The following is a 25499-nucleotide window of genomic DNA, read 5'->3' as shown; positions in this document are numbered from 1 at the left end:
AAATCATGAGGTGTGAGAACCGAAATCGGATTGTGTACTGAGTTACTCAGTAAGCCGCTCTTATCATACTGAGTAAACTTTGTTGGGCCCACCGTGAATGTATCTGGTCTATCCACGCTGACCATCCGTTTTTCCATCTTATTTTAGGGGTTGAGACCAAAATTTAAGCATACCCAAAGCTCAAGTGGACCATACCATTGGAAACAGTTGTAATAATGACTTCCACCGTTGAAACCTTTCTAGGGCCCACAGTGATGTTTATTTCTCATCCAACCTGTTCATAAGATCACACAGACATGGATGAAGGGAAAAAACAAATACAATCTTGATCCAAAACTTCTGTGGCTGTGGCCCCCAAGAAATTTGCAACGGTAGATGTTCAATTCACACTGTTTCCTATGGTGTGGTCCACCTGAGGTTTTTATATATTTCATTTTTAGTTTCAATTTCCAAAATTATCTGTTAAAATGGATGGACAGAGTGGATAAAATACATAAATTACGGTGGACCCCACAGTTTACTCGGTAGGCTTGGCGTACTGAGTTACTCAGTACGCAATCCGCTTCCGTGAGAACCATCACCTTATTTTTAAACAGCGACCCAAACGCCTGCGGCATTACTTGCAAGCAGCCATCCAAATCCTACTCCTCACACGTGTCAATGTGTTCGGGATCTGGGCAGTTCATAAGGTAGGATCCATCATGTACTTTAATGAACTGAAGATCAGGCAGCCCAGTCATCAATGGGGTCAAATGCGTAACGTTGATCATTGAACTGTCCAATTTTCCACACGTGTTGCCACCTGATGGCAGATATCTGCCTGAGCTTTGGGCACCATACGCACACAGTGGACCCTACAAACTAACAGCCTGGATTCATGCATATGACATTAATGCATGCAGAGTAGGATTCAAATCTGCACCACATTTCTCATGATTGAAAATTTGATTTTCGAAGTGCTGTTTATCTGAAATCCCCAAATTTCTGAAGACAGATTTTATTGGAAAGATTCCATCAGTTTCTATCAAAACAGAATACTCTTATATACACAATCCTCAGTGCGAGAGCACAGAGAAACTACAACTACAAGAAATGGTAGTTTGCCTCATTAGCCCACAGTTGCAGCCATGGCTCCCTAGTAAGCACTACAGTATTGGAAGAGCTGCGGTTCTCTCACAGAAGAAAACTGTTGTATCAGCTCAAGTAGCAACTGTCAATTTTCCAGCACTCCGACCTGGGGATGCTTGTGCATTGATGGCTGGAGCCTTTCCTGAAAAATAATACATCAAAGGAGTTTTTCTATTAATTGAGATAAATCAGTTAATGATCACAGCCTTATAAAAAAAAAACCAGTTACTGCTCACAATCAACTGCTTTCATGTTTCTTTTGGGTTACACTGCATGCATGGTTCCCTATGTGCATGAACCAGGACAACAGTGCTGATCTGCTAATGCGCATAAAATATACGGTAGAATGGTGGGAAGTATCATCTTACACTGAAAAATGGTTCCCGTTCACTGCTCCTTCTGTGGAGTCTTAGAGAGACATATTATGGCATACACCTATGGCATACCATATGCATCTATTCATGCTGGACGGTTCATGTACTTTTCTTACCTCTTCATGTACCTTTTCCTTTTCCTCTTTTGCCCTCGTGTTACTTTCCTTCTATTTATAAGGGGGTGTGTGTGTGTGTGTGTGTGTGTGTGTGTGTGTGTGATGCACTTTCACAATGACAATATCGATGTTATAAACCGTGGAACCCAAAGAAAGAAATAAACATGATTTCCAGTGGATTCATCTCTCTTCACCTCTTATATTGCCTCTTCCTTATTAGACCTCCCTTGGTAGATCACAAGGGACAATAGTGCAGTAAGTAAAAGGACTATGCTAGAGTAACTCATGTAGGTATATGGCCTGGCCTGCCATGTGCACGTGTGTTGGGCATGCATGAGATCTAACCCATCCATCAATTGCACTCAGGTACCAAAAGATCAGGATCATCCAAGACTTGATTAAGCCATACAGTAGGAAAACTTTGTATCGGAATGCCCACCATTAATTGCTTTGGGTCCTGCTCAATGTTCGGAGTATCCTCGATATTATCTGTATCTCCAGCTCGGCAATACTGACATCACTAGTAGAGATACCGATAACATTGGTAGTATAAAAAATTCCAAGTATCAGTGATGTATTGCTAAGTATTGCCAATATTTTCAATTGTGTAAATTCCAAGTGTCACTTGTATCACCAATGTATTGCCAATATTTTCGACTGTGTAAATTCCAGGAGTCGTCTGTGTCACTAGTGTATCGGTGATATTTTGACAACATCGCCAATGTATAGATATCACCAAAATTTTATTTATTAAAAAAAAAAATCATTTTAATTTTTTTTATAGGCACATGGTTGTATGCAGTTTTCAAATTGTTGACAATAATATCAATAATGTCGCGATATTGTTGTTGTCACAACATGGACGATATCGAGACCATAGTCTTTCGTTTCCTTTCCAATTGTTGACGATTTCTTAGAAAAACATCTTGTTGTCAATATTCTGAAATCTTGATGAATGTTTGGATGGAAGGTTGGATGATTGGATGGATAGATGGGAATGATGGAATGGTTGGACTGATTTCTTATGACAAAACATGCTTTTAGGCCACCATTAAATGGAAACTTATTATTTATGCATTCTTTTTGCAATATTTTGATTCCTAAATTCCTAAATATGTGTATTTTAGCATCTCTTGAAGTTCTAAAAACTTCCACTGTTTCCCCCATGTTTTCCTCAACTTTCCTCGCATTTCCAGTTATCGGCAATATTATTGGTTATATAAATATTGTTTCCATATCACCGGCCAACGAAACTTGTAGCGATACTGATACTTCAAACACTGTGCCTGTTATGGTGTTTATATGCCATCCAATCCACTCATCTGACTCACCTCACTAGGAGGAACGGAAACCCCAAAAATCAAGCTATCCAAAAATCATGTGGGCCACACCACATTACTAGAGAGGTTTTAGGCATGATTTTACACTTCCTAATGGTGTGGCACACCCCCCGTATACCTACATGAGTCGCGCAAGTGTTTTCAGAAGTAAAATTATGCAACAAGCCTCATGAGTCAAGATCAATGCTGTTTGAGCCTAAATAAGAAGACAGTTGCAGACTTTGGTCGGAATGCATGAATGAAGATACCAGGTATATTTTCTAACAATGTAATGACACAAGTTAATTATCTATCCCTCCTTGAAAATGTAGATGTGCTTGCTGCAGTTAGAAAGACAAGTAGGCATTAGCTAACACAATATGCTTTTACCCTTTTCTCAAAGACAGGTGTTTTCTAGAACATTTTTATCGATATTTCCAAGAAAAAATTGATATTGCCTAGACGCAAGTGAGTTCATATCACCTTAGTTTACTGACCTTCATCTTTCTCCATTTTTCTTCTGCTGCGCCATAGTAGGCGGATTGGTGTACCCGAAAACCCTGCATCAGCTCTTAGCTGCTTTTCCATGTAACGCCGGTATGTCTCAGGGAAAAGCTTTGCATCATTAACAAAGAAAACAAATGTGGGTGGGCGAATAGCTGCCTGCACAACACAAAATAAACGGATTGATGCATGTGCTTGAAAATTAAAAGAGAAATGTAACTGAAAAAAAAATCATTGTTAAGTTTGCATCGATCCGTAAACAAGTAGGTTCATATGCAGCAGTCAATGGATAATAAATACCTTCACCCTTCTTCCTAATCTTTTTTTTTTTTTTTTGGAAAAAAATCTACTGATACCTTCTTCTGAGATATGAAAACTACCTGAGTGCAATAGTAAACACGCCCTCTCCTACCGCCTCGGGTCCTTGGAGGTGATTTAAAAGCTAGTGCTTCCCGTACCACTTGATTCAGAATGGAAGTACCTAGCCTTCTTGACCTTTCTTTCTCCACCAAACCAGCAGCAGCAATAATCCTGCACACGGGTAAGTGATTATCAAGTATTTTTAGAGAGAGAGAGGGAGAAAAGCGCGGGGGGGGGGGGGATAGAAAACCGGTTCCATTTAAACCACATAGTTTCTCCTCGAATGAAAAATGACCAGGGGAATGCATGAGATATTTATACCTAAACCAATAGGTCCTTGAGCAGATCCCGCATAAACACCCTACCCTACCTCCATTAAAAGAAAGAGCCCAAGTGAAAAAAGGGTCAAAACAATGACGGCCAGACAACACAGAGACAATAGATGATGAGGGGTCATCTATTCAAGAACAACAAAGAATCAGGCCCCTGATAGACTGCAAAAAATTATTCACAACACCCCTACAAAACCCAATGACCCCAAGCCCAGGATATGACCATCCCTTTCTGATTGGAGCACCTCTTCCCCTAGAGCTGCTTTGTTACAAAATGTTCTATTGTTTAGCTCATTCCAAATCAAGAGAGCCAATTGAACTGTCCAAGAGAAACTAAGTTCTAGCTACAACTACTCTGTCGGATCCATGGGGATGGGGGGAGTTACAACAAGTTTCACAAAAATGAGAAAATTTTGCAGAGGAAAGAGTCAATCATGTCTTAAGTGGAGCCCTTGCAATTAAGGCCAACAGGTGGAATGAATAACACCCTAAACAGCAAAAGGCTGTTAAAACTGTTCTTTTGAAAAGAAGAAGAAGAAGAAGATTTCTTTAGAGATCATGTTTCAAAATTTCAGCATTTTCGTGCCGCAGAACATCACAACAATAAATGGTGGGAATAAAAAAAAAAGATGGAACTGGAGCATCACATACTTCTCAACACTATGGCCAGTTGTTGCAGTTGAATAAGCAATTGGTGCCCAATCAAGATCACGGAGCTTCTCCCTGACATCTTGCTCATAATATGTTGCAGTCTGGTGGTTTTTATTTGGTATAGTATCCCATTTGTTTACAACAATGACACATCCTTTCCCTTCTCTCTCAATTCTTTCAGCTATCCTGCAATCCTGCATCACACCAGCAAAAAACACATACCAGATTAGACTTTTAACTTGCAAGATCCTAGATTCAGTTTGTCAAATGTGAAAAGGCACTGTAAGCTAAATGTCCAACATGAGGATTTCTAAAAATGTTTTGACAAATGAAGGCAACAAGGTGCAATAATCAGATAATGCAGAACTTTCAACTAAATCGACAATATTTATGACAGATATCTCTAAGTAAATCACTTGAAGCATGTAATCTTTAAATTTTTTTGAAACAATTTTTAATTTTTAATTTTATTTTTAAAATTACTTGAAGCATGTAATCTTTAAATAAGCACTATCTTTCGATGAAAATTTTCAGTCATGGCACCTCAAATCAATAATATAACATGTAAAATGTGTGGCATATAGCAAAGCTGGTAAAGTTGCATATACCTAATTAGATCAGGTGAACTTGAACTGGATGGACTACAAGCAGCAGAAGAAGTTTGGGTCCATAACAGCGACAATAAAGTCGATTTCTCGTTAATCTTTTTATTCTTTCATATGATGATTTGATCAAAGACACTTCATAGAAGGCCCACTTTGACTATTTAGAAAGCTTGTTGATCCAGGACGGATGGCCTAGCCTAGAATTTTGCAATGAGATCATCAACGGATTAACTAGAACAATTTAAAGCACAAAATAATGCTAATCAATCACAAGCTTAATGAATTCAAGTATTTAACAATGCTCAAATTCAAGACTAAATCGCAACCCCTGTTAACTAGATCTTATAAAACATGATTAGATAGGACCTATGGGAGGTAGGACTTCCATCTAGCATAGGAATTGATCTAATTCTAAAGGGAATCTCTTGGTTTGGTAAAGGGTTTAAGAACTAGGGTTTGAGGTTTTAGGGATTTAGGGTTAGGATTTTAGGAAACTAGGTCTGAGATTTAGGATTTTAGGGATTATGGTTTAGGACTAGGGAGGTTAGAATTTGGGAATTAGGGTTTTAAGATTTGGGACAATTTAGGGTTAGGGTTTAAGATTAGGGTTTTGGAAAAATCTAGGTTTTAGGCTTAGGGTTATGGATTTTAGAGAGTGATGAGCAGGGATCAAAGAGGGAAATAGCGAGGAGATGAATTAGCCATATGGTCTTGTTTATACGGTCAAGTGTGGTATGGTGTAATTAGGCCTAGGTTTATATGGGTTTTAGGAAAAACAAAGAAAATAAAGGAGTAAAGAAGGATTGAGAGAGATTGGGGAAAGTAGAGAGAGAAAAGAAAATAAAACAAAAGTGTAGATATTACCTTGAAAGAAGAAAATAAGAGGGATAGATAAGATGGAATCACTCCATGGCTTCACACCACTCCAATCATAGGAGATTTTGCTTCATCTCAAAGCAAAGAAAGATTATTTATTTATTTATTTATTTCATATTCTCAATCATGGCTAAGGTGTGGACGTCCAAGCCTTATATAGTCTCAAGAAAGATTTTTTTATTATAAAAAGACGCTCTCATATAAAAAATTTCACATAAAGACACTCAATAAAATAAAATTTCATTCCTAACTCCCTAAACTCAACAAAAATATAAGCTAAACCATAAAAAATAAAAATAAATAAATAAAAATAAAAATAAAAATAAAAACAAACAAACAAACATATAAACAATTAAATAAACTAAACTATTTCGTGGCCTACGATCAAGATGTCCAATGACGATGATACAATGATCAGAACGGTCCAACTAAGTAGCCCACATGCATCTTCCCAGTACGGGGCCTTCAAAGATGCATAATCATGGATGGAATATCATGTTTACCTACGAAAATCATTATATTTAATCGGCAACTGTCCTCTAAAGCAAGAGGGTTAAATATATCAAGAACATAACTGTGACTATTAGTTATTAATTGACTAAAGACATTTGCAAAGAATATCTATCTGCAGGTCAAATAGTGAGTTGACTGTTATTGATGAAGTACCTGCTCCGTGATGCAAGCCAAGGCTTCAATAACAAGAGCCACAATATCTGCCCGACGAACGGCACGAAATGCTCGATTCACTGATAAGGCTTCTGTTGTGCTACCAGCTGAAGCTACCGCAGCCCTTCGTCTAATTCCAGCTGTATCAATAAGTCTGTACTTCTGTGAAAACAAGTCATTATCAAATCCATTTCATGAGAGACCTTGGAATGAAAAATAGCAGGAAAAAATCAACTATCCATTAGTGACATTATAAAATCATTTTTTGATGCATTTTAATCACAAATGAATACATAGTGACAAGGAAATGAGAAGACTTGCAATGAGCACAGAAGGCACTAGTGCTGTATTTTATTTGATGAAAGGATCTGGAACTTTAAAATGTTATCGTGATCAATAGGGTGCAACTCGGGCAGGTTGGGTCGGGTTGAGGGTCAAACCAGGGGGACCCGACCTCAAGAGGACCCAACCCACAACCCGACCTGAATTCCAACCTGAGGTGCCCAACCCGAACACAAATTGAATTCATTTATACTCGACCCAACCCGACCCAAATACCATATAATTATTTCCAACACGACCTAACCCGACCAGGATTTTCTCAACCCGAACCTAACACAATTTCAAACCAGGTTGGAGTCTTCCAACCGGAACCTGACCCGAGGACCTTGACAACCCGACCTGAACTCGGGCGGGGTCAATCAGGTTCCAGTTGACCCTAACCTGAGTTGCAGGCTTGCAGCCCTCGTAATCAGTGACAGGTCATTTGTTTGAGAGAGAAAACATAAAAGAGACAAGAAGATCAATTACAGCCAAAACTATAATTATGTTACATGAGTACAACAGCCCGTCACCACAGCCAAAGTTCTGACTGTATGAAGATTGAGAAGGTGATCCCTGGGTTTTCTAGGGTTCCTCTGTTGAACACCTAGTGTCCATATCCAATGATGAGAAATATGCCAATATCCAAGCTACATGTCTTTGCACCAACTTTTCATGTGCCTATTCATGATCTGTATGTGGATCTGGAGATTCAGGAAAGGATGTGCTAGAATCCTGACATTTTACTTAGCCTATGATATATGCATACACATACTTGTTTACAAGGAGAATAATATAGGGCTGCGTGGTCACTTAAAGCTATGCATTTTGGCCCTAGGGAAAGTTCCACTTATATATGTGATGCAGTTAATAGTCTCAATAGGACACAGATCCATACAGTGAGGGGCCCTTCTGGATTGGTAGAACTGAAAACGTGGATATGGAAAACCAAACGTCACATTAAAGGAAATGGAAATGTCTCGGAAGATAATCCACATCAATCTATTTGTTTTTAGCACACATGATTTCTATTGAAATGTTAAAGGTTAATGGTAAAAAAGCAAGAGCTGTCTCTTGCAACCATGGAAATCGGGACAACAAATTTTTTTTAAAAAAATCACAGTTTTTTGAGGAAAACTGTGGAAATGGAAACCAATTTCCACAAAATTGTTTTTGTAAACAGGGGAAAACATCACATCTGCGGAAATCAATTTCATTCACAGTTTTCCAAAGGATTCCACCAATCGAAATGAATTCACATGTATCATCTACTGCAAGTAGCCCATTACAATCAACAATAGTACACAAACCTGCCCATCTGGTCCAGTAAATTCAGTATCAATAGCATCACGAGTGGTCCCACTCACTGGGCTAACAATTGTTCTGTCCTCTCCAACTAAAGCATTCAAAATGCTACTTTTCCCAACATTTGGTCGGCCAACAATAGCAATAGCTGGAATATAGTCTTCTTGTTCATCAGAATTTTCCAAATCCTGCACAATTAACATCAATGCACACATTATAAAAATAGATTGATTTCAATATACTGAAAGTGAAAAAGGAATTTGACATTTGTTCCAAACCAACAAAGAACCAAGTGTCATTGTGGAAGCCCTTCGTAAAATATTGGGTACTTCCAAGTGTCAATGTCAGTGACAAGTCGCCAAAAGGGTACTCCCCCTCGTCTGCTTGTGGTGGTAATGGAAGCCCTTGGTAAAATGGTGGAACGGGGTCAACCGGTTGGCCTTTTTAATGGGTTTTCTGTTCATATGACAAGTACTCCAGTTTACCATCTTCAGTTCACCAATGGCTCCATTCAATTCAACGCAGGTATGGTGGAGAAGTCAAGGATGATCACCCAATGTTTTGAAGTCGTTTCCAGACTAAAAGTCAATATAGCTAAGAGCAACATGTTAGGGGTTCATTTGCCTAAGGATACTCTCCAAGAGTTAGCTTCTATCTTTGGTCATGAGGAGGGAGAATTTCCATCCACGTATCTCGGTTTGCCACTTTGTATCGGTAAGCCCCTTAAACACTTGTGGGATGTGGTTGTGGAAAGGAAACTTGCGATATAGAAAAGTAGGTATTTGTCCCTTGGGGGCCGCATCACGCTAATCAAAGCCGCATGATCAAATCTGCCCGTGCACTCTATGTCATTATTCCGATGCTTGGCATACGTTTTAGTGAAGATTGATAAATTGAGGTGTGACTTTTTGTGGCAAGGGGCCACAAGCATTCATAAATTCCATATTCTAAATTGGAAAGAGGTGTGTGAAGGGTATGATGAAGGCAGGGCAAGTATTAGAGATTTGAGAGATATGTAGAGCATTATTAGTGATATAGGACAATTAACCACTTGCTCTAAAAGCTCAAACTGTTAGAGCATGGCGAATCAATCCCTTTATCTCATAGCCTAGGCCCCACATCTCATGGGTTAGGACCTCGGCCGAACGCCCCTCGTGGGCCCCAAATCACATGGGTACCGCCTCACACGAGCCACCCGCCTTAGACAGGCCGTCCACCCCGAGTGTGCCCCTGCATCCCATAGACAACCCCACTCAAGCCCGATGTGAAAATGCCCTTGCATTAATTAGCTTAATGGTTGAGGCGCTTTGGAATAGAGGAAGGTGCGTTTTAGAGGGATATTGTTTCTAGCAGGTATGGGTGTAGCAAAGGTGGATGGTGCATTAAGGATACCTCTTTGTATAGGGCTTTGACAGTTTGGAAAGGTTTTATATCCACCAAAGGCCTCTTTCTCAAGGGGTGGGGTTTGTGCCAGGAGACAGTGAGAATATTTGCTTCTAGGAAGATCCTTGGATTGGGGGAAAAAGATAGAATGTTATGGTGATAGGAGAAATCTAGTTGTTTTTTAGTGCGGTCTTTCTATAATTTGGTGTATGGTTGTGGATCGGATGGGGTCATCAATACCACCAAGTATGTTTGGTTTTGTGGAGCTCTGCCGAGCATAGATGCTTTTGCGTGGCTTGTAGGAATGGAGAGGGTTCTAGTTGTGGACAATCTTAAAAAATGGGGGATGGTGCTTCCAAATATTTGCATCATGTGGATAGCCAATATGGAGGCAGTCAATCATCTCTTTCTTCACTGCCATCTTGCTTCTAGATTATGGATTTTTTATTTTCCTTTTCAAGTTCAATGTCTCTTGGACCATCCCGAATTCTATTGGCTACCATCTGTTAGCTTGTCACGAGGCGGAGGTTGGTAAGAAGAAGAAAGGCACTTGGCGGGTCTTTGGGCCATTTGGTAGGAAAGACACTGAAGATGTTTGAGGAACTTGAGTCATGATTTGGGATATGCACACATGGGGCCAGGTGATTGAGTGGGCTTCGTGCTTGGATGGGGATATCGATCGTAATTTTTTGTAATTTTGGAGGCTTTTTTATTGGATTTTTTAAAACTCCAGGTGGTTAGCTTCTGCCTGCTGTTGTATAGCTGGAGCACTTTTTGGCACTTTGTTTATAAAAAATTTTGTTAACTCCCCAAAAAAAAAAGAAAAAAAAAAAGAAAAAGAAAAAAAGAGTGTCAATGCAAATACCTCATTTTCAAGAATATAGTGCAAGGAACCTACATGCCAACCATATTTATCTTTTTTTTTTTTATCAATAACATTTTGTATATTAAAATTGCCCACCAGCAAAAAGCTGCAAAGATTCATCTAAGCAAATGGATAAAATTTTCTAATACAAAGAGGATGAAGGATTCCTTGGCTAGAGCATCAGCTGCTTTATTAGCTGATTAAATGATAACTGATTGTCCCGTTATAGGAGCTAATTCAAACACCATTATAAATAAAATTAAAATTCTATCGTATTTCGAGATTTGGTTTTCCATCAAAAGTAATCCACCCACTTATCTATTATTCTATCCACCATGTCTAACTATTATCCTACTCACCAAACACAGTTTTCTTTTTCATCAAAAAGCAAAAGAAAAAGAGCTTGAATTTGAGTTCTTCCTTTCCATTGTTCACAAAAAATAGATTGATTCGAATTATAAGAATGTTGTAGATAATCAATATCACCACATGATTGAAGAATATACACAATTTCCACATCTAAGGATGGAAATAAAGGTTTCATCATCATCAATAGGCTTGCAACAACCATTTGGGATCGACAGAAAAAGGTTTTGATTTACAAAAATTTCTTAGAAATCATACCAGTAAAGTGAAAAGACTAGATGATCTATGGTCTAACTGAAGGTCTAGCTCATCATAGAGTGGAATGGTGGAACAAGATTCATGCAGATGATGATGATGAAGAATCATACTGGCAAGAAATGATAGTTTATTTATAAGACACTGGATCAAATTTATGGAATCCCACAATAGAAGACCAGCACGGGGAGAAGAATACACTGTTAAAAAGATACTTTACACGGATAGGAGTCTATAACAAATTGTCGACAAATTGGTTTAGGTGTTATACAATTGAATCCTTGTATGCGTATCATCCCATGGTAAATCAATGCAGAATTACCGAGGAAAGCTTTCTTGAGTTAAAAGAGGGGAAAAACTGGAAATTGGTAAAACTCACCTTTCTGTAGTTTTTGGAGTGGTTTGAGGCTTCAGGGAGCATAGTAAAACAATTTGCTTAAGGTAGGATATCATTTTTTGGCAACTCTTATTCTATGGAGCTACCATTTTTTTTTGGCAACTCTTATACAATGTTAGATTTCTCTTATATAATGAGATATCATTTTTTTTGGCAACTCTTATTCTATGGAGCTAGAGAGAACTGTTCTGAGAATCCCCTTTGATTTTTCTGTTAGGTGGAACAAAATGGATCAAGGTATGCCATGTGGGGGTCATGATCTTTAATTATTGATTGCTTTGTCAGTTTTCTTCAAAACTAGAATCTTTTCTTGCATAGTTTTTTGCCGTTCTTCTACACCTAGTTGAGCCCTTGCCTGGTTAAGGCCCAGCCTGAGTCCGATCAAGACCCAATGCTGACCAAGTCTTTTAGGGCCACACATGACCCAATTAAAAGTTTGTTAAGTCTAAGCCCAACCCATTAAGAAATTTTTTAATGTATATTAATAGTGCACGTGCAGACACGACTAAGATACATTATCATTATCATGGCCCAAGCTTGACATGGCCTCATCTGAAAGGGCCAGTGAGCTTGACCCGAGCACAGTCCTACTACTAATTGGTATAAAACTTCTAGACACCCAATCTGACAAGCTTGGGAGTCTAGGCCCTGGCCTGCCATGACAACATGCCCAAAGACCGACCAGCTGGAAGGACCAGGGAGCTTGGCCCGAGCCTGGTTCTGTTACGAATTGGGATCAAACTTTTAGACACGGCCCTGGCCTACCATGACAGGCCGCCCCTGAAGACCGACCAGTTGGCCCAACCCATTCACACCCTTCTTTTTCTATTTCTTTAGCAATCAAACCTTGTACACTTAGAGCAGATTCTTTTAAAAAAGAAGGCCGCGTAAATTCAAAGATAGAAATAAGTCTTTTTTTTTTTTTTTTAAATGGTCTAGAAGTGAATTGTTGTGGAAAAAATCAAATTAGGCTCTTGAACCAATCAGAGGCAAGGCAAATGGAAGTAATGGGTCTTGCATCAACTAAGCCCATCACCAGATAAATTTGTTAACAACAAAAGTAAACCAGTGGGTTAACATTCATTATCAATTCTTTCACATCACTGCACTTCATCATCAACAGTAATAGCCACCTCATCCATCAATATTGAATAAAATAGAATATCCATACGCATCCAAAACATTTCATGTGAAACTCATGCTTACCTCTATTGTTTTCAGTTCTGAACAAACCACATCAAGAAGCTCCCCAGTTCCCGTCCCAGTCACAGCAGATATTGGAAATGGAGAAAACCTAATTGATCAGTAAAAGCCAAGTAGACTTATGTGTATACTGTTTATAAAAGGCAAACAGATGAAAAACCATTCCAAAAATATATTCAGTTCAATCATTCAGGAAGTAAACCAATATCATCAATAAGTTACTTCTTGTCAAATGAATTGATTTATCTGGACAAACCAAGTACTTCACATTGGAGATGCTTATCAGTAATAATAGTTTTCTATGATTGATTAGATTAAAATCCTAATGCCATGCTCTTCTCCAAGCCTGGATTGTCAATTGGATGGGAAAATTGCCTCCATACACTACTCTTCTGGCATGACTTGATAATGACATGGAAGATATGCTTCAGCTTGATATTTCTAAATTACATAAGCTGTTGCACGAAGCACTTGAGTAGGCTATGACCAGATTAGGAAAAGCATTTCTTAGTGTTCAAAATATTACAAGTGTTGAGTGTTCTAACTTCTAAGGGAGACTGTTATTCCCACACTACTCAAACACCAATTAATTTTACACAAGTATTCTGGATCTGCCTTATTGCAGAGAGTTGAATGGAAAATTCAAGACTCAATTGTTTGATTTGACATCACTTTGTGAATTCAACAACTCTAAGAATATATCTATTTGGGAGGCAGTAAGGGAAAGGGTTCATTGACCTTGAGTGATTAATAAGGGTCCATTACTCCATTGACAAGCACTCTTTTGGCAGACTGCTGGCAGTATCATTTGCCTACCATAGAGTATGGATAAAGTTGGCCTCCAAGGATGCTACGGAATCCCTTATTTAACCATTAGCAGACACCGATCTTTACATCGCTTGCAACCTCTACCCCTATTGTAGTAGAAATATCTTGTTTATCTAATATAGTGTTTCATCAACCATATAAACCTATCATGTAACTCCAATCATACATAAGATATGGTGCAGAACCTCTGTAGCAAATCAGTTGCGACTTTATCCAACATTACAGATTGGAGCAAGTAGCTGAGCAAAGGTCAGCAGTGTTTGTGCTTCAAAGGAGGTTCATCCTTATAACTTGTTTTTGTGATCAGTAAGATGTTGTCTAAGTACACATACACAGGTTGTTATCATCATCTTAGTCATTCACCTAGCGGTTTGGGGTTTGCCTTGTAAATGGTTGATAGGACAAAGTTTTACCATCGGCTGCTCACCAAGCATCAACCTTCACCAGGCTCTTGGAACCAGCCATGGTAAAGCCTCACTTTGACACCATTCACAGAATCACATGCCAACACAATCTCATCCAGTATTGGGTCCTAAGCCTAGCCCAATTATTATGCGCATGCCCCAAAGGACGAAAGTGTTAGCAAGCAAAGTAGGGTCATGGAGGGGCAGTTGCCAGGCAAACTGCTAAGCACAAACCACTCATGAAAGGTCATGCTTGAGTAGTTGGCTGCATAAAATAGTAGGGAACATTACCAACATGCATGACAACACAGTCAGGCACCCTACGTGGCACCTTACAGCTGTTGCATGCTAACCACAATGGGGAATTAGTGAACAGTTGCTGTCCAGAGAATGCAATGGCAGACTAGCCAGCTGAGCAAGAACAAGTACACATCCACTAATATCGACCAATTAAAAGAATTATGAACTGAAGCAATTCATCAAGTCCTACATATATGTGACCATTCAAAGAACAAAAAAAAAAAACTACATATTCATGCAAGGCAGAGACCACATTTGCACAACTGGCACTATCAATGATCACCTTACAATTTTTGTCACCACACTTGGCATAAGTGTGGAAAATTGAATTCCTGTGTCAATCATCACTTTCTATAGTCTGGACTAAGGCACGTCTAACGATTGCAAGTAGCGCAATCTCAACTCATTCATCTTCTTCATCACTAGTACTAATTTCGAGCTGATATTCTTCTTTTTCACAATTGAATTGATCAGCCACATCTTTATGCAAACCGCCAATGACGAGGGCCTTATTTCACTCTTTTGTAGGACATTGGTGTGCGAAATGCCTGTATCCTCGGCAGTTGTAACACTGCGCTTGCTCACCTCCCTTTTGAACTGGTACTAGACCTTTATCATTGGCATCCCCAATGTTGGATTGAGTACTAGTAACGACTTTGGATTGACCCCCAATACTAGACTTGGCTCCTTGGGGAGTAGCCTTGACATTGGACTCACGGGAGTCGAATCCCCTCACAAATTGTGGTTTCAGATACCGCTCAAGGTCTTGCACTACTTGATACGCATGCTCTACGGTGCTGACATCGTAAGGGATGAGCCCACGTTGAAGCTCAACTTGGAGGCTCATCCTAAAACGGGAAAGTGTCACTAACGGGTCCTCGACGTTACATCCATTATGTATTCATCGAACTTAGCGATGTAATCTGTTAAAGGGCAATGATCCCTGGTGAAGGGATTGCCGTTGATTCAGGAGCCTTTGGCGGTACAAGAAGGGAAGATATTTTTCTCTCAAAATCTCTTTCATCTCGGTCCACAATGTGATCAGGCCATCTCTAGACCTCTCCATCTTCCGCTTGACATTTGTCCAAAACTATTTGGCTTGGCACACCAACTTTATCTTGGTGAACCTCACTCGATGTTTATCAGACATGTTATACCACTCAAAATAGTGATCCATGACGGCTAGCCAATCGAGAAATGCCTTAGGGTCCAAGCGACCATCATAGTTTGAGGCCTCAACCTTCACACTTTTCATCACACGCTCATCAGGATCATGGTGCTCCCGATACTCTTCATAAGGTGGCTGGGTATGCACTCTAGCACGACGAATACATCAGCTATGATTTCTCTCACGTCCTCCAACTTGGCTGCATTGATAGCCTCGACAAGCTGTTCCGAGTTCATTGTGGGGTGTAGACTAGAACCACGCCCAATATGAGTGGGCATGAACTTAGGGACCTAATAGGGAACCTAAAATCTAAAAAACTATATGCATTTTGATGAGAATGGAAAGGCTCCTAACTCTAGACTCTAAATGCGATAAGAAAATCCTATGCTAGAACTAGTCTCTGGTACCAAAATTTGATGCAGGACGGAATGATCTAACCTAATATGATGTCGTGAAATTAAAAGACATTAACTAGAGCAATAGAATGACAAAATAAAGCTAATTTACCATAAATTAAGAAATTCCATATTCATGACATGTCCAAATTCAAGCCTACGGCAATCCCGCAATGTGAATCTCATAAATTACTGATTAACTGAAACCTATGGGAGATATAACCCCTATCTTAGCATATGGTTAAATCTGAATTCAATGGAAATCATGTGTCTTGTAAGATTTTTTGATGTGTTAAGGCTATTTAAAGGCTAGGTAATGCAGGGGCATTTTCACACCGGGCTCGAACGGGGTAGCCTGTGGGATGCGGGGACAAACTCGGGATGGGTGGCCCGTGTGAGGTGGGCCCTACCCGTATGACTGGTACCCATGTGATTTGGGGCCCACGAGGGGGGTTCGGCCGATGTCCTAACCCATGAGATGTGGGGCCTGGGCTATGAGATAAAGGGATTGATTTGCCATACTCTAACAGTTCGAGCTTTTAGAGCAAGTGGTTAATTGTCCTGCATCAAATTGGTATCAGAGCAGGAGGTCTCAGGTTCGAGACTCTTCATCGGAGGTAATTAATGTAGGGCATTTTCACACCGGGCTCGAGTAAGGTAGCCTGTGGGATGTGGGGACACACACGGGGTGGGCGGCCCGTGTGAGGCGGTACCCATGTGATTTGCGACCCAATTTAGAATTTAGGGTTTTTAGAATTGGGAATATGGGTTTCGAGTTATGGAAATTAGGGATTTATAATTTGGGCAGGGGATTTTCAGATTTTAGGTTTGAAAAAATTGGGAATTTTGGAAGTTGGAAATTTTAGGGTTAGGATTTGGTGAAATTAGTTTAGGGGTTTTGAAGAGGTAAGAAAGGGAAGGGAAGAGTATTTGTAACGAGACAAGGGGGCCATTGTACAAGGTTGCCCGTGCGGACAACCGTATGTATGTGCGTCCGTACGGACAACAATGGATGACCGACTGTGGTCGGTTTAGGTCTTGGATGGTAACAAAGAAGAAGAAGAAGAAGAAGAAGAAGAACCAGAAGAAAAGATGAAAAAGGAAGAAAAGAGAAAGAAAATGATACCTTGTTTAGAAGAGAGAAAACCAGAAAAGATAATTAGGGAATCGCTCCCTGTGGTTTCGCACCACCAATCCAATCACGAGATGAAATTTTGCTCAATATCAAAGAAAAATGAGATAAATCTCTTTCATTCATAACATGCATAATGCCCTTAAGGAGTTGGATGTCCAAACTTATAAAGCCCCTCTTGGGGACTTTTACAACTAAACCCCTCGTAACATGCAAAGTGTCCAAAACACTCTTTTAGATGCCTAAATCATAAAAATTAAAAATAAAAAAATAAAAATAATAATTAAAAAAAAAACTAACAAACATACCTAATCAAATGACTAAACTCTATAAAAACACTAACTTTGAACTATCAAACTATCATATCCAATGATGGTCCACGGTCCAAATAGTCCAACGATCGAGGTCAAAATGCTCCAACGTGTGTGATCCAACGGTCTGATCATAGTGTCCACTTTATTCAACGGTCTAATGCGTCCGTCAAGGTCCTATATGCAGCCCACGTGCATCTTCCCAGTGTGGGGTCTTCAAAGATGCACGAACATGCACGTGGGGTCTTCAACGTGGCTAGGAATGTGAATTGGGCCAAGTGAGCCCCATGCAATGGTTGTCTAGCCATAAGGAGACTAGCACAACCCTCATCTCGTATGGTGCTCGGATGTCCTCATCATTAACTATCTCAACATCCTCATTTCAGATACACTCGTCCCATGAATATGTTGTTCTTGATTTCCCAACATTTTATCCCATAAAGCATGGTTGGTCATATAGCTAGCTAATAAAAATTTCCCTTTGATTTGATTGGTATGCGACAGTCACATAAAACTCCAGTACAACTCTATTTCACCTGCAACATCCTCATTCCAGATATACTCATCCTATGAACATGTTATTCCTTGATTGCCCAACATTCTATCCAATAAAGCATGGCTTGTCTTATATCTATCCTATAAAAGTTCCCCTTCAGTCTGATTGGTGTGCAGAAATCACATAAAACTCCCAAAGGTAGATCTCCATGCACCCAGCTCTAGTTGATGAGCAACATCCTTCTCAAATCTCTACGCTTTCATGAATTATCAACCCATGATATTGAAAATGGTCATTTTGGGTACTTCGTGACAATCTTAACCATTCCTTGTTTCTATTCCTGTTGCTACTAGAATTGCATTCCATAAACTCTGGTTTAGCTCAACTGAATTAAAACCTATAAAATTTTCTCATGAATCCTAGCTCTTGTACATGCATAACTATTATATAACACTACTCATGAAAATAATCACGATAATTATTGCAAGGACAAATATTCCAGTAACATTCCAATGGATCTATAACCCAACGAAGTGTAACTTCAAGACATGCATAGTATGTTATGGATGTGGTAAGCAGTGAAATGATACAAATCACCCTTCTCGTCACTGAAAACTAAACTAATAAAAAAGAAACCAGTGCAAAACCATTTCTACTAGTTGAATTGAATGTCTTGAAGGATGTCAAATAAAAATAAAGAACATTACTCACCCTAAGGACCAAAAATCTGATGCTTGCATGAATCCCTTGCGTGGAGACTCGCATTTGTTCACAGCAAGAATGATATTCTTGTTTGAATAGTTCTTACGTAGCCAGTCTGATATTTCCACATCAGCAGCCGTTAGACCCGCCTGTTCAGTAACTCTGAAATCATTTCCGTACTAAAGAAAAGACACTTGATAACCTAGGATCCATAAAAAAGATTAAGAGCTACAACATTTATTATTATTATTATTTTTTTTTTGAGAGAGAGATGCTACAACAAACAATGTTTGGATTGTTTATGAATTAAACCAAAAGATTGAGCAAGAGATCATAGAATCCATAAAACAAACTGGGCTCTAAGATTCTTTCTATTTCTTACAAATTCCAACATTCGTTCTTAAAAGAGATAGAACAGTCCATGGTTTTAGGTCTCGGCAACTCAGACCAACTCATTCAGTCCTGAGTCAACTTCAAGTTGCGACTCGGCCAATCAGGAGGTGACTCGGCCTAGTTGGGCCTATTTTCACTTCTAAGTCATGGTGCCAAACTGGGTCCAAGCCAACTCGAACAAGGACATCAATCCATGGAACAGTTTGGAAGCAGCTGCCAAGTTTTAAATGGCACTCAAGAGAACATCAACTCCAGTTTTAGATTCATTCTTCAAAGAGGTATAAAAGGTTTGACCTAAAAATCTTGGAAATATATGTTACGTTAACATGACCAAGCCCATAAGAATAAACCAATATGACAAAAATATTTGTAAACTAGTGAAAAATTAAGAATAAATGGAGAAACACACATGTCACGAATCACACAGTTTATATACTACTTCAACAGTACCTGTCCATCAACAAGAAATATGATAACAGATGCCTCTTCCACAGCAGCAGTAGCTTGTCTCTCTATCATTGAGGGCATCCTTGCAACAGCAGCCTCTCTGGAAGCTAGTGGAAGCTTATCCATACCAATGGTTGTTGTAATTGCCAATTCCTCCATAACATTGGCCTGTGATTTTGAAACAGTGAGAACACCCCCAGTATCTACTACCATGAATTCATGATGTCCCCAGAAGGATCTGCCATACAAGCGATCTCTAGTAACACCAGGTTCATCCACCACTATCGCCTTATTCCCCTACAAGAATTTCAAAAATATAACCAATTCAACTTTATGCTTGTTGTCTATCAAATTGGAAGAAAAAGGTTACTTGAAGCCTGAAGGGAAACCCCGAAAGGGAAAATGATGATTACCCCAACAAGACGATTAAATAATGCCGATTTACCAACATTTGGCCTTCCAACAATTGCAACCCTTGGAAGAAGATGGTCAGGGACCTGCAGACAGAAGCAGAAAGGAACAGTCACTGCCACTTAAAATTTACTGTATATATCAAGGCATCCTTTCAGAAAGGAAGGTAAGAAAAATGACAAAAAGATGATGACATCCTTTCAGAAAGGAAGGTATGAAAAATGACAAAAAGATGATGAACAGATTTACAGCAGGCAGGGAAGAAAAGACTCATCCGATGTGGGGGGGGGGACCAAGTTTAAGATTGTTTTCCTTTTGATGGCCAAGAAAAGAAATATTAAACAAAAGTAGCAGTATAGTAGATGCGTTTACCAAAACATATGTGAACATCCATAACTCTATTTTTGACACCCGTGGTATGTTCACGATAATATAAAATAACATAAAGAATCTGAGGATCACTCTAATACGACCTCCTTTGGACAAATGTTCAAGTTTACCAGTACATATCAAATGAGCAGTCATATAATGCAAATTTGCTTGGTATAGATCTTAGCAAGTGATGAATTAACAGAACGCTTTGACACAAACAGCAACGGAACTAATGACACATCTCCTTTGTGGCCCAGAACAGGCTAAAACAGCTTATCGGCTACTTTGATGCATTTCCAACAATGTGCATAGGCAGTTATATCCTGTATCTAACACAGTAAGACTGAAATGAAAAAGCTCTGTCTCTTATCGAGCTGTGCAAGCCATGGGAAGTTGTGTTCATCTTTTATCCATTGCTTTCTTCTCCACAATGTAGAAATTGTCAAGGATAAAAATTTCTTGTGAGCATTCCAAAATCTCTTTTTGTTTATCAGTAAAAAATTACTCCCTTTACTGATAGGGAAAAAAAAGAACGTGCCAGCAGTAAAATGGGCACTAAAAACACGAGCTCATGAGAATGAGCATTTCATGGTCTTCTGGATGGTGTCAAGCTCAACTCCAATCAGGGTGTGGGAGTGTGGACTGACTTCTAAAGCCCTCAATGCGCCTGATGTTTGGGGCCTACTGGTATCATCTAGAAGCTTAATTCTGATGGTGGAAGAAAAGTGAACCTGATCATCTATTATTGCAGTTGGCCTCATGCATGATTCCGAATGATCCATTGTTGTATATTACACCATCCCAGTGAGTGAAGCTGATGCCACAACCATGAGAAGACAAAGCACTGGAGTTTTTTTTTTTTTTTTTTTTTTAATGGTTTTCAATTCCTTCATGATGGACTGAGAAGATAAGCTAAATGCTATCAGATGGCCAAATCACACTCCACATTCGTGTATTCTTAACCAGGTCTTTGTTAATTTTTTCACTCATCATCTGACGTCTGTGTCTTTAGGATCTTCAATGTGCATTACAGAATGAACTAAGAACACATACCCAAGTTGTCCAGGTGTAAAGAGAGCTGATTGTTTGCACAGGAAACGAGTTTTAGCGTTTCATTTGGCATATGGCCCAAGGATTTAGTGTTGGCCCCGGCTTTATCAATGGGTTTCTTCATTGCTTCCAATGGAAAGAGCAGCAGAGAAGTCACCCTCTCTCAAATCTCAATGTCTAGTTAATAGATCCGAAGGCATACACATCAAAGGTTGAATATCAGTTTAGGAAGCAAATGATTGCTTACATGTCTAATTGAAATTTTCTGCCTCTTTTGCTTTCCATCAATTGCCTTTTGATCAGTAGTCTCCTCTTCTGAAGTATCACAAAACAGCAGACCAGAAAATCACATATTTAGTCAGATGGACCACAGCAGCAATGCAGCAATGCTACAAAACCAGAATATGGTCACATTATCTACTACAACAGTTTGTGAATCAGCTCAAAATCTAACTATTTAACAAATAGTACAATCATTTTTTAAAAAATACAGAGAACATCCATTAAGCTGAAAAGTATTAAACAGAAGAAGTATATAACAATTTTAAAACTATATAAACATTTATATAACCATTTAAATCCTGTTATAAATAAAGTTACGCAATCAAGAAATAAAAATGCGGGCACCTTCTCCTTCAGGACAGTTGGTGATGGAAGTTTGATAATACGAGCACCTTCTGGGTAATATCTTTCCATGATTCTATCATCATTTTCAGGGGGAGAATGATTCATGGGAGCCCGCGACATTTTCAAAAGGCATGTAGAGGTATCCTAGTCCACCGAGAGTCAATGTTTGCTAGTGGCCGAAGATAAAGTGCTGGCCATTATTTATTTATTTATTTTTATTTTTTAAAAGATGAGAATTTTTTTTAAGCCAAAGAAAGACTACAAGAGCAAAAAAAAAAAAAAAAAACACCAAAAGAAAGGGAAAAAAGAAGAGAAAAGAAAAAGGAAAGGAAAAGAAAACAAACTATAAAGGGGAAAAACCTAGAAAAATATACAGCAACCAGACCCACGTCTGGCAAGAACCCAAGGGAAAAGAAGCTAAGGAGCCTAGTCTTGAAAAAGCACAAGAATTCTTAAGAACACTCCCACGGAGGACACACTCCTGTTCCTAAAGCATCAATTGATTCTCTCAGCCCAAATAGCCCAAAAAGCTAACAGAAGAGTTCTCCATTTCCTTTTTCCAATAGCGCCACCCATCTCCATATGCCACATACAGGGAAGTTGATCAACGGAATTAGGCATTGCCCACGATATTCCTGCCAGACGAAGGACACCCCACCACAAATCTAAAGTGAAATGGCAGTGAATGAACATGTGATCCACTGATTCCTCCCTCAAACAAAGGAGATAGACATTAGGAAGGAACATCCCTCTTTTCTTCTATTTATCAATAGTTAGGATTCAATTCCAACCAACAAGCTAGCCAAAAGCCGCCACTTTTGGAGAGACACCATAAGACCAAAGCGCTCCCACGTGGCAACAACGAATTGGATTAGCAGAGGCTGCAAGGTGATGATAAAAGGATTTGATCGAGAAGAGCCCAAAACTTGACAGCATCCAGCGAATGGAATCCTCCTCATAGGACAAAGGAGAAAAGTTTGCAAGCGAGAAATAAGGAAAGTAAACTCATGGATCTCAGGTCAGACAGATTTCTTCTGAACAGAGGTTGCCAAATTCCACCACTGTCATCTTCTACAAAACAATCTCCCACTGAAATGTTCGGGAAAAGAGACCATGAAAGCATTAAGCTAGCATGGGGGAGCCACACCAAATATCCAATCAAAACCTAATTTTGTGGCCATTCCCCAAGGAGTAGGTAATCTTGTGAAAAACAAGGGGGGTATCTTAGCTATACTTTTCCATATAAAGGATGCTCTATACAAAGAAGAGTCTTTTGTCCTCCATCTGAGGGGAGATGCCATACTTAGCAACCACTATTTGACGCCATAAATTATTTGACTCTATTCCAAATCTCCAAAGTCACTAAAAGCAGTGTTAAAACCCAGGCCAGACTGGATGGTCAGACTGGTTTGGACCGATAACTGCTACCTAAAAATCCAGGTAAGTTGAGTGGAGAACTGTTTTGTGAATGAATTGCAACTACATTAGTCAAAGTTTGAACCCCCACAATTTCGATTTGATAATAAACACTCTTAACCACTTGGATAACAACAGATTGATTTCATTCTATCTGTTTTATATAATTTTATATTAAGCAGATTTCAGGGCCAAAATGGGCCAGAGCAGATCTGACTGCCTGGACCGATTGTTCAACAGAAGCACTCAAAAACAGGTCGAGGTCCGGTCCAGGTTTTATAACATTGATTTAAAGAGAAGTGCAAACATGTCAATCACTAAATGTACTACCTGCATTCATCATCATCATAATCACAGTGTACGAATAAACCAGGCGATGCTATTGCCATTGATAAAGGCAAGCCAATACAGTGAATTCGGTAAGAAAACAATTGATTTTCTAGACACCAATTGGAAGAAAAAGAAAAGAATGAAGGATGCAGACTACATACATTAGGACCGCATCCACAGAATGTGTTCTACATGCATGCCAATCCAACCATCAAGATAATGGATTCCTCCGTAGACACATTCTAAACCAAAATCACATCGATCCAACAATCTTAACCATCCATTTTTTCCTGCTGAATTGGGAATGAGGACCATTTTATTCTCAACCGTCTGTTTCATGCCTACCAACCAGTCAATGACGATCATTCTATCGGAGTGAATTCTGGGCCACGCCATATCCAGAATGGTGGGTCCACGACATGGACAGGTCTAACTACCATGTATATCAAGCATAACGAGACCGTATGCTAATGCTCCCTTGTGGTGTAGTGAACTCATACTGTAATATAGCCGTGAAGGTAGTCCACATACCTATCCTCAATTCACGGGATAAAGAGGCAGAATACTCTCTAACGACATCCAGCGCTTCGTCATCAAGCGCTTCGTAATCGAACGACTGAATCTCGTTGACCTCATCATCGTCAGTCCCACCAGCCTCATCTTCTACTACTTCATCATCATCGCCGTCAGAAAACACACGATCTGACGGCTGAGAAAAGCGTCTAGTGCGACTCCTACGACCTTCCGATTGCGGTTTTTCGGAGGAGATGGCGAGATTTGAGAAAGATTTGAAAGAGACGAGGTTAGATGACGGATTTCTGGAGAGGATTTGGGAGAATCGGGTTGGAGGATTTGAAACCCTAGAAATGGCGGAAACCCGAGAAAATCTTTCAAGGAAAGAAGTAGATGTGAAGAGCTCGGCAGTAGCTGCCATGAGAGCTCGTTTTCTTCGTTTCTCTTATTTCTAGCGGGTGAGGAACGAAAGGTTCGCGCTTGAGCGTTTTATCCTGGGAGAGTTGTTTGATACTCTGGCAGAGTGTGTTGGTTGATACGCGGGCACTTCAGGACTTGTACACGTGGAATGGTTGACAAAACTTAAACTGACCCAAATGCGGTGAGCACTGTGGATGGGTTGTACATCTAAAATTCTATTGATTCGAGAGTCTATAATTCCTGATTCGCGTGAAATTGTTTGCTGAATTAGGAGCGTTAGATGGTATTCGTTACAGCCGTCTGTTAAATCAATTGCAAATGAGTGGGCCTAGCATCAAATGATCCCTCGACCACGTATTCTAAAATGCTCTTTCTTTTTTCTTTTTTTGGTTTTGGGTTAGCTTGTTTGTACACCCACCGTCAGTCCACACTTCGCTGTTAGCCACCCCCACTAGAAATCGATGCTAAGACCTCAGTGTTGAAACGGAGTATCTTTCAGTCGGTCTACCGCTTGAGCTATGCATCAAGGATTATTCTAAATAGCTCTTGCCATGAGATTGTGCACTGCGTTCGTGGATCAATCTGGACGAGTGGCACCCGGTTTTCATTGATCCAGACCGTTGGTCTCAATCGTCAATCTCCTGCAAATAATGCTAGTTGAATAGTCCAAATGCTTTACTGCAAAATCAATGGTGATTTTGTTTAAACATGATTTTGAAAAATAAAATAATGTGTTGAAAAATGAGCGTAAAATGAGA

At 39.5% G+C, this 25499-nt stretch overlaps 1 protein-coding gene across 2 annotated transcripts; it reads right to left on the bottom strand.

Annotated features, from left to right (window-relative positions):
* Positions 1-962: 962 nt before the first annotated feature.
* On the bottom strand, positions 963-24798 carry LOC131222521 (uncharacterized). Of its 2 annotated transcripts, XM_058217629.1 has the most exons (12): positions 24340-24797; positions 21683-21750; positions 20016-20099; positions 19606-19899; positions 18772-18911; positions 13030-13117; positions 8563-8745; positions 6932-7093; positions 4785-4978; positions 3822-3972; positions 3435-3600; positions 963-1270 (listed from the first exon to the last, which is right to left on the bottom strand). In XM_058217629.1, exons 1-12 carry the CDS (start codon positions 24740-24742, stop codon positions 1200-1202), a joined length of 2004 nt encoding a protein of 667 aa, XP_058073612.1. In that variant the 5' UTR covers positions 24743-24797; the 3' UTR covers positions 963-1199. The 2 variants fall into 2 exon arrangements, with proteins under 2 accessions (XP_058073612.1, XP_058073613.1); XM_058217630.1 differs by lacking the exon at positions 8563-8745 and having other exon boundaries at positions 24340-24798.
* Between the last annotated feature and the right edge of the window lie 701 nt (positions 24799-25499).

This window comes from Magnolia sinica, chromosome 13, assembly GCF_029962835.1.
Source record: "Magnolia sinica isolate HGM2019 chromosome 13, MsV1, whole genome shotgun sequence".
Taxonomy (NCBI): Eukaryota; Viridiplantae; Streptophyta; class Magnoliopsida; order Magnoliales; family Magnoliaceae; genus Magnolia; species Magnolia sinica.
This window is presented reverse-complemented; position numbering and strand designations above follow the sequence as displayed.

Bases quoted from the DNA above. Each gene is read 5' to 3' on its own strand.
- LOC131222521 (XM_058217629.1), bottom strand. From the start codon at position 24,742: ATGGCAGCTACTGCCGAGCTCTTCACATCTACTTCTTTCCTTGAAAGA. The intron at 21,751-24,339 runs GTATGTGGACTA...GTGATACTTCAG, and splicing joins ATCCCGTGAATTGAGGATAG to AAGAGGAGACTACTGATCAA. The intron at 18,912-19,605 runs GTACTGTTGAAG...GTTACTGAACAG, and splicing joins TATTTCTTGTTGATGGACAG to GCGGGTCTAACGGCTGCTGA.